At 33.1% G+C, this 9,645-nt stretch overlaps 2 protein-coding genes across 3 annotated transcripts; one reads left to right on the top strand and one right to left on the bottom strand.

Annotated features, from left to right (window-relative positions):
• Nucleotides 1-205: 205 nt before the first annotated feature.
• LOC106668957 lies at nt 206-2,668 on the top strand. The gene is made up of 3 exons (XM_014398180.2): nt 206-249; nt 767-998; nt 2,573-2,668. Exons 1-3 carry the CDS (start codon nt 226-228, stop codon nt 2,665-2,667), a joined length of 351 nt encoding a protein of 116 aa, XP_014253666.1. The 5' UTR covers nt 206-225; the 3' UTR covers nt 2,668.
• A 3,042-nt stretch (nt 2,669-5,710) lies between these two features.
• On the bottom strand, nt 5,711-6,443 carry LOC106668978 (glycine-rich protein-like). 2 transcript variants are annotated; one of them, XM_014398205.2, is made up of 3 exons: nt 6,355-6,443; nt 5,940-6,285; nt 5,711-5,869 (listed from the first exon to the last, which is right to left on the bottom strand). In XM_014398205.2, exons 1-3 carry the CDS (start codon nt 6,373-6,375, stop codon nt 5,799-5,801), a joined length of 438 nt encoding a protein of 145 aa, XP_014253691.1. In that variant the 5' UTR covers nt 6,376-6,443; the 3' UTR covers nt 5,711-5,798. The 2 variants fall into 2 exon arrangements, with proteins under 2 accessions (XP_014253691.1, XP_014253690.1); XM_014398204.2 differs by having other exon boundaries at nt 5,714-5,869; nt 5,931-6,285.
• Nucleotides 6,444-9,645: the final 3,202 nt, after the last annotated feature.

Below are 9,645 nucleotides of genomic sequence, written 5' to 3' on the forward strand. Positions count from 1 at the left end.
GTGGTAAAAAATTAAAAACTAGCGAACAGCGGATGAATGGTATTTGCTGATATTGATGATTGTTCTACTTGATCGTCTTTTTCCGCTCGGCTTTTAACATACCTTGAAATTGAAGAATTTCCCTAAGGCCGCCGCTTTTCACGGATATTCGATGTTTAAAGTAAGAAAAGGTCGGTCTTGAGTCGTATATAAAAAGAGGAGGTATGATGAAATCACTAGTTTGTCATGAAGATCCTTAATCACCTTATAGTAAGTGAACGATTTTTTTTAAATTTAGGTGGCAAATGTCAGTTTAAAGAATTCTATATAAATTCAAACCCAACCAGTGCCAAATGCATTCTTAGATAATCACAAACTTGTACATATTTGACACGTTTGCAAATCCTGACATTGCTCTAAGATAATACGTTTTTGAATTTTGAAAAATAATAAGCGAAAAATATTAGAAATTGGTCTAAACCGGTTTTTCTATTTTTAAATTTCGTATAATAAGAATTTTTCCAAGTTTCATTTATCCAATAATCCGGAAACACCATGATAGTATAGATTTTGAGATATTATGCACAGATCAACCTGTAGTTTGGTCGTTTCCGATCATTTGGGTCTGTTTATTTTCGCCGTTTTTATCTTTCAGATTTTCGCAATCTTCAGCACTGGGTCAGTGCACAGATATTTTAGAACGAATAAAAGGAGCCACGACGCTCCTGGCAGATTGTGCGCGGGAGAATGGACAACAAATGTAACTCTTTTTTAACTACTATTTCAGGCTCTTGTTTTCTGGCCGAGCCTTTGCCTGGCTTATCCTCCGATGCGGCCAGTCCAAAAGAGCTTAACCTACTTCGGCAGCTATGGAGAAATCGGAAGGGCCGGACCCGAGGGTGGTTTCCAGGCGTACACGCAGTACGGCCAAGGTGGCAATGGCGGTCTCTCTTTTGACATACCCGTCTACAGCTACATAGACGGACTCGGATCCCTCGGTAACGGTGACGGCCAAAAAGGTAAAAAGAAACAACATACAAAGGGGAAACTATTTTACATTGGTGATTCGAGTGAACGGCGAGTTTCTTCTCAAAAGCGTTGAGAACGTGGACCTTCTCGGTTTAATATCGAAGAAGATAATGAAACACTCAACGAAGGTTTTTTCTCTATTATTTCTCACAAAAGGAACTCACCGTTACAACAAAAAATATTGTATACAGAGGTTATAATAAATTTATACAATCTCAAATATTTATAAACGTTTTCGTCCATATTTCTTTCGTTTTTCTAGCATTTTATTAAATGAAACAATTTTTGTGAAATTGGAAAACATCTAACAAAACTTTGCCACAGCGTAGAGATTTTTTTAAAATTCCTCAAATAACTTCAAATATTTAAATTTTATTGCTTTGTGCAAGGGCAACTGCTTCCAGTTGGTCTGAAAGGGCTAAGTCGGTGACTACTGACATACACACAACATAACGACGAGTTAAAAACGACTTCAATTTTGATTACACACGCATAATTAAAGAAGATACTTTTTCTGACAAGTTTGGATTTCGCATTTTTTTAAATCGTACCTTCTCGAAGGAGTGAGTTAAAAAACCCTATTTTGCTGTATTCTACTCCACCCCATTCTACTATCTACAATTGTTTTATTTGGCATCACATATAATTAAATGTACTACTAATCTTTACCTCAATATAATTGATATCAGCATTTAACATATAATTGCGAATTAAAATCCAGTTCATTTGGCAAGATTTCGACAAATTTTTCTGTAAATCTAGGTTTAAAACCATCATTTTTCGTATTGTAAGTGGATATTCATTATTTGTTTACCTTTCGAATAATTATTTTAGAGGCTGAGTGTATTCATTTAAATTGACCTTTTGCCTGATTTATCAATAGAAAAATAATACTTTTCGACAATACAAGAAAGTAGATAATTGTTAATATTCACACTTAATGTTACAAGAATATAAATCACTGATATCATTTAAACTATTGAAGTTGACGAAAACCTGAATTAGTAATAAGAAAAATATAATTTCTATTGAAAACTAAAGCTTTATAAGATTTTTTTCTTTTTAAAATTGATTTTAATGTTTTTCACCTTAAAAAAAGGTGAATAAATATGCATATTTATTCTATTATACTATTGTAGATAGTAGAATGGGGTGGAGTAGAATACAGCAAAATAGGGTTTTTTAATAAATATGCAGATTTAGAATTACTAATGATTTAACCCCCACTGTAGCTTTTTTTAGGACACTTATTTAAATAGTACATATACTCTATTTTTCCTTAGTAAATATAAGGGATGCAACCAATTCCCTAGTTTACTTTACAATTTACTATAATTTATAGCATTTAAAAATGATTGTAATGTTTTTCACCTTAAATTAATAAATATGCAGATTTAGAATTACTAATGATTTAACCCTCACTGTAGCTTTTTTTAAGACACTTATTTAAATAGTACATATACTCTATTTTTTCTTAATAAATATCAGCAATGCAACTAATTTCCTAATTTACTTTACAATTTACTATAATTTATAACATTTAAAAATGATTAAATCTTTTTAGGTGACGATTACCCTGGATACGGCTACGGTCTGGGATACTTTGGCGGCCTTCCCACCTACCTCCAAAAATACTACGGCTCACAGAAAAAGTACTAAGAACAAGTACATTGTATAACGTATTTTAATATTTCTTTTAATTAATTAAATTGTGTCTTTTAGAAAGTGCTTTTTTTATCCTTGTTCCAAATATTAATTTTTTGAGTATCAAAATTACAAAACATAGGTACGACAACATAAGGAAAACATTGTACATGTTATATTTTTTAAATAAGAAATTATTTCACAACGGATTATTTAAGATTATATGATAAATTAAAAGAAGAATATCCACTTTTAGCATTTTGAACCACAACATTTTGAATTTAAAAACTATGAATGAGGATTAGTGATAAAGGTTTTTCGGATACCCCTTCGCAATTTTTTAAATTCAAACAGTTTGACGTGGTCCATTGTTATGGGGTCTCCGTCAATATAGTGAGGAGGTGGATAGGTAAATAAAAAGTAATCATTTTAAGTCTCTGGGCACATGCATTTTTACTCCTAAATTTTGATAAAGCTTAACGTCCAAATTGATTAAGGAAATAGTTAAGAAAATTTCCTCATGAATAATAACTGCTTGTAAAACTGTAAGTACAGATTTGTAAAAATAAAAATTGACTTAAGTATAATTTTATAATTGTCCAAGGTTTGATAACCCACATTAATTCCGAAAATATAAATGTATAGTTTTATCTTAAAAGGCAATCAGAAATGGAGCCAATTAGAAAAATAACATTCAGTACTTTCGTTGAGCTTTCTAGCGATGGAAACTATATATTACTCATTTAAAATATTAACTAATACGAAAATATATTCACATTTTGAAAAGTAGTTTAATTTTTAATAATTATTTGGAGATCGTGAGATATGGTCTGGTGTGACGTAGGTTTTAGAAAAACATTTTCTTTATCGTGCCAACGTTTCGATCATTATTGATATCATCATCAGGGCTCAAAGTGTTTGTTTTCTGNCGCCCATAATGCCAAACACACAGTCTGAAATCCAATCTGCTGGTTGTATATCATGCATGTACAGTTGTAGATATAAATAAATGAAGTAAAAAAAAAAAAAAAAAAAATTTTTAATAATTATTTGGAGATCGTGAGATATGGTCTGGTGTGACGTAGATTTTAGAAAAACATTTTCTTTATCGTGCCAACGTTTCGATCATTATTGATATCATCATCAGGGCTCAAAGTGTTTGTTTTCTGTGTAGATGTGTCATTCTTGTGTGTCGTGTTGAGAGTGCCTTAATTTTTAATTTTCCGTTCAAAAGTTACAGTTGGGTTCATACATGCATTCACACTTAACAAAACATGAAGATCTAATATAATATATTTTTAAACAAAATAACTCTACTTAAAATGTACTTGCATGTTGTCGTTTAGTATTTTAACAGTGTAAAAGTGGAATTTGGTGAATATGACATGTAAATTTATTTTCTTGGTTGCTCTTTCGAAGGGTTTCACCTCCTTTCTTGTCAGCATTATTTGGGCGATCATTAACGAACTTTCTAGTGTCCGATTTCCCACACGATTCTGAAAAAGAAGAGAGAGAGAGAGAGAGAGAGAGAGAGAGAGAGAGAGAGAAAAGGTGAGAGGGTTTGATGGTGGGAGGGAGAGAGGGAGAGAGACAGAGATATTTAAACGTTCTACAAAGTGAATAAATTTAAATGGCTCGGTCACGATAGCTCAAGTTGCAGAGTAGCGGCGTATCTAGCCGAAGATCGTGGGTTCGAATCCCGCTCGTGACACTTTTATCTCAACCAAAAATTTTAATTAATTGAAAAATATTACTTGGTCAAGCGGACCACGAAAACTAGTGAAATCATATGTAGTATTAGTTCACCAATTACAACCCTCGTTGTTTAATCCATACCAATGAATATATCAGACGATACAGTGAATTGGTCGTGAGATCAGCTTGAATGTACAGTAAAAATTTCGAGTACTTATGTAGTACAAGAGTGCCGATGGCCGAATATCCTATCGACCCTCAATTATATAAAGGTAAGTACAATCGTTTATATGATAAAGGGCGATAGAGTCAAATATCTAGTTACCAATTTATCTATTTAAATAAGAGGGAGGTTTTTAAGAATGAGTACACATTCATTTAATATAACACGTTAGGGGTTGAAATAACCTTGATGTCGATAACCCCTTGAGTCTAACATCGACTGTAGTGTGAATAAGACCAAGGTCTGACCCCGGACTACCAAAACACCGAGGTGACTGAATCTCGAGGCATGGGAGAAGTCGTAAGCTCGGACCTGCGCATAAATGTACACAAATAGATATATGGGTAGAATTGAGCTTATATATATATATATATATATATATATATATATATGTATATACATAAAATTACCGGTATTTCTGATTATTAATAAATAAATATTTAGTTTTACTAGACCTATAGTCTCTTCTCTTTGCCCACAGTCATGCTTACAAAATTTATTGAAATGTTTTTGCTATAAATGTAAAATACAGTAATATAAGAAAATGTATGACATCTAATAGCATTTGTACACAATTTAAGTGGCTCCTATGTTGCTGTCATGGCTAATGACCTCATATAAAAACATTCTTACATCTTAAGCTATTGGTATTATTTTACATTAAGAATCCTTTATCGTTTGAATAGCCATATTTTTTCGAATGATATATTTTAGATAGGATGGACATTCAATTACCTTCAATTAAATTTAAAAAATCAGATCACATAACACGCACATGACTACTTTAAATTTTATTATGTATTAGAATTTGTAGAACATTATTCTTATGTTTGGTTTGAACGAGTACATTATATTTGATTTAATAATACACTTGTTAAGAACTGTGACAAACTGGTTTCGTTTTGAACTGTTTTGGATAAAATAATATTCATATCAATTCCATATAATTTAACTTTTCTAGATAGAATATGTTGGGTATATGTAATGCACATGACTGCTCTAAATTTTATTATCTATCACAGTTTGTAGAAAATTATTCTCATAATAAATTAAATTTTCAAATTTACAAGCATTTTTTTTAATTTATAAATAATATTCAGAGGGAAGAAAACTAAAACTTATTTAAAGTATAAATATACGTATATTTATATCATAAAAAGAAAATAAATAATACACAGACTTTCAAGCGGGGTTGAGCTTTGGCAATTAGCGAATGACAGGCTGGGTCTTAACCGTAGTATCCACCGAGAAGTCCTCCGTATCCGTAGTGTCCGACGGCATAGCCGGGGTAGGCATAACCTAAAGATTAATCATAACAGGATAAGTTAACTATATTTAAAATTTCGAGTATTATATTTACCACGATTACCGTATCCGGCATGACCACCGTATCCAGCATATCCACCTAATCCGGCATATCCGCCGAATCCGCCTAATCCGCCAGCGTGTCCAAGAGCATAGCCGTAGTTATAAACAGGTACTCCGTACTTAGCGAGACCGCCGTAACCTCCGTAACCGCCTCCGTAGCCGCCGCCGTATCCGGCGTAACCGAGTCCTCCGTATGAATTCAGATAAGGATATGCGTATCCGTAACCTAGGCCGTATCCTAATCCGAGGGTAGATTCCGACTTAAGGTCTGATGATTTTTCTCCAGACTGGACACCTTTCTTGGCCTGGTCTACTGCGAGAGTTAAGCCAATGAGGCAGCAAAACACCTAAAATGAAAGGAACACTTAAAAACCACTGCTGAAACTCTCTGTTGAAAACCTCTCAGGAGTACTCACGACAAACTTGGTACAGGCCATTTCTTCTTAGTTCTGGAAGTGTCGAGTGACTGATGCTAAGGGGTGAGCGTCGCCACCGTTTTATACGAAAAGGGGGAGGGCTACAACCTAGAGTTCGGTACAATGGAAATTACTAACTGTGACCAGACCCAAGGTTGGCTTGAGTAACGATAGTAGTTTGACAGTGTACGCTGTCCCTTCCTTTCTTTCGACACCTCTTACACGTGCCACTTTCAGCTTGTAAACCGACCTCATCACCAGATACGCCTTAAAGACCGTAGCCGAATAGATTCCGAAAACTGTCTCAAAACGTCTCTAAGCAAACCTGGGGAATTTTTTTGAAATGAATTACACAACCGAGGAAGATCTTTCTATCGAGGAAGTCATTTTAGCAAATTATCCCACTTACATGGTTTTTTTATGCATATCTATCGTGTGAAGTGGCGGTGTGAAATTGGGGCCAGTGCACTCCCCAGAAGCTTTCAACGACTCATGCACTACGTTCATGTTCCAAAATTGATGTTTACTACAACTGGCTAAGATGTCAGTAAGTATAAAAATAACAGAATCTATTCCAATCCAAACCAAACCTTGTTACAATTGCAGTAAATAGTGATTGTTAGTTACAGTTATTGTAGTAGAATCCTTCGAGGATTTTTGTAAAGTTGTTCGGAGATAACGCCTTTTCTTAAAGAAATGTATTAAAGTACATTAGTTCCTTTTTATTGAAAATTGAAATTTTGACTGACTTTGAAATTATTAGTTAGTTATCCAGTTTTCATAAATTTAGATTTGAAAGCATTCATTTTTCGTACATTATCTATAATTTAAACAACTGTTCTTAACATCGATTTGACAACACCGATTTTATTTTAAACTGTTTTGAGTGAAATAATGTTCAAATCTATTCAATATTAGTCAAATTTTTGTGTATTTGTGTGAGTAAAATTTATTGTTTTAATGTTGTGCTTCTTAAAATTTCTGGAAAGACTAGACCCTAATTATGTTTTTATTGATTTAATGTACGTTAAACTATCTAGTTCGTAAATTTTTTTCTTTCGTGTATCTCCATTTATTCTTTTGGAATTGATTTGCGTAAAAACGTTTCTGACATTGGCTTCATTTTGATTTTGGTGGGAAAAGAAATGTTCAATAAAATTACTTTTAACACGTATTTTGTTTGTTGTTTAATAACCCGTTTTGAAAAGAAATTTCCTAAATCGTATTTCTTGACGAAACAATGGCCGTTTCACATTTTTTATTTAGTTAAGGAAGTGTTTATTGTGCAGTTTATTTTTATTTTTTCAACATTCCAGAAAGCGTGGTCAGTTTAAATGTCACTGTATTAATGCGACTTTTTGGTAGAAAAGTGCTGGGCATAAATACAATTAAGTGTGATTAAGAACACATCAATGTTTAAAAAAAATTAAATAAAGAAGTAGGAGATTTGATGTGTTTTAGTGATGTTTTAGGTAAAAATGAAAATTATATTTCAATAAATACAGGTAGATCAATTTATGTTAAAAATCAGGACTTAGATGAAAACAACACTCAATTCCTTCGTAGTGCTTTTGAAAAATAAATCAACTTTATTGCAACTTCAAAACTATTATTAATAATTCACGAGGTTATCAAATATTAATATTTTTTACAAACCAAGCATAATGAATTAAGAACTGAATTTACAGCTAGCAAGATCGAACTCCAGTAAATTCTATTTCCGAAATATTACCCAAACGTTTGGTGGAGAAAAGAAAATTCATACTTTTCACCAAACTTTACCAAATTTCTTAGTCGAACGAGACTATCAGATAGTAATCAACAAAAACACTTTTAATTTCAATGAATGCTGATGATACCACAAAATTAAAGACGTACGTTAATACGTGACCTTTTTGTGTAGTACTGTAAATAAAATCTATAAGGAGTATATTGTTACAAAACAAAATATTACAGTTCACAAAGATGCACAAAAAAAATATTATGTATATATCTTTCATTTTCAAAGATCAACAAACATAAACAACTTGGGGCGTCGGTGGCCGCAATGTTTTTGGCGGGCGCTCATCACTGTAAGGTAAAGGTCCTGGGTTAGAATCCAGTGACCCTGCGACATATGTTTAAATAGGTTTTTTTCTTTTTAAAGCTAGAGGTTGTTGTATTTCTGAAACGGTCGGTAGAACGTCGAAGAAGAGTTTTTCACAAAAAAGACTCTAATGTGTAGAGATTAGTGACCGTTAATCGATAGTTATTCAGATATCGTGAGATGCGGTCGGGTGTGATGTAGGTTTCAGAAAAACATTTTCTTTATCGTGCCAACGTTTCGATCGTTTATTGAGATCATCTTCAGGGCTCAAAGTGTTTGTCTTCTGTGTAATTGTGCCATCCTTGTGTGTCGTGTTCCGACCGGGCACTCTCAACATGACACACAAGGATGGCACAATTACACAGAAGACAAACACTTTGAGCCCTGAAGATGATCTCAATAAAAGATCGAAACGTTGGCACGATAAAGAAAATGTTTTTCTGAAACCTACATCACACCCGACCGCATCTCACGATATCTGAATAACTAAAGACTAATGTTTGAGGGAAAAATGAAAATTTATACTTTTCACCAAACGTGCTTACCAAACTTCTTAGTCGAACGGGGCTTAGTCGAAACACATTTTCACACTTAGATATTAGATAGTTAAATTATTAAGCAGATTGTTCATCCGACAATGAAACTCGAGACTCTTCCGCACAAACATTTCTTTGGCATGGTTGTAAGTAGAAGTAATTTTCAAGAGGGAGTCCAAAAAGTTGAGAAAACAATAGAAAATAAGGACCACCAATAATAATTGCACTAAACAATAATGATTTTAACAAACAATTTTGATTTTATTTCTAACTGCAAATTCGCCCAATGGAGGACACATTTGGTAACGATACAAAAAATATATTTACAAACATCCCCAAGAAGGAATTTAAAATGAAAGCGAAATCTAGGAGGCAAGGTTTTAAACAAAAATAGATAAAATAAAACAATTAAAGTTCAGCCCGAGAAGACTAAAGAAGAAGAACAAGAAGATCCAAGAAGGACTCATCTTTTGAACAGCATGCTGAATCACGGCGTTGGCGCAACTTGCTCGAATTCGTCACTCTCCAGAGCCAAGCTTTGGCTAGGTTTATCGGAATTAATAATAATGCTCCGGTGAAAACAAAAATAAGGTAAGACACTTGAAACATTTAAGAAAGAAATTTAGAACATTTCTTTCGAAGAACATTTAGAACATTTATCAATAAAAG

This window comes from Cimex lectularius, unplaced genomic scaffold (assembly GCF_000648675.2).
Source record: "Cimex lectularius strain Harlan isolate CLEC.00 unplaced genomic scaffold, Clec_2.1 scaffold249, whole genome shotgun sequence".
NCBI lineage: Eukaryota > Metazoa > Arthropoda > Insecta > Hemiptera > Cimicidae > Cimex > Cimex lectularius.

Bases quoted from the DNA above. Each gene is read 5' to 3' on its own strand.
- LOC106668957 (XM_014398180.2), top strand. From the start codon at position 226: ATGAAGATCCTTAATCACCTTATA. The intron at 250-766 runs GTAAGTGAACGA...CTACTATTTCAG, and splicing joins AGATCCTTAATCACCTTATA to GCTCTTGTTTTCTGGCCGAG. The intron at 999-2,572 runs GTAAAAAGAAAC...AAATCTTTTTAG, and splicing joins TAACGGTGACGGCCAAAAAG to GTGACGATTACCCTGGATAC.
- LOC106668978 (XM_014398204.2), bottom strand. From the start codon at position 6,375: ATGGCCTGTACCAAGTTTGTC. The intron at 6,286-6,354 runs GTGAGTACTCCT...CTTTCATTTTAG, and splicing joins TGGCCTGTACCAAGTTTGTC to GTGTTTTGCTGCCTCATTGG. The intron at 5,870-5,930 runs GTAAATATAATA...ATTAATCTTTAG, and splicing joins TGCCGGATACGGTAATCGTG to GTTATGCCTACCCCGGCTAT.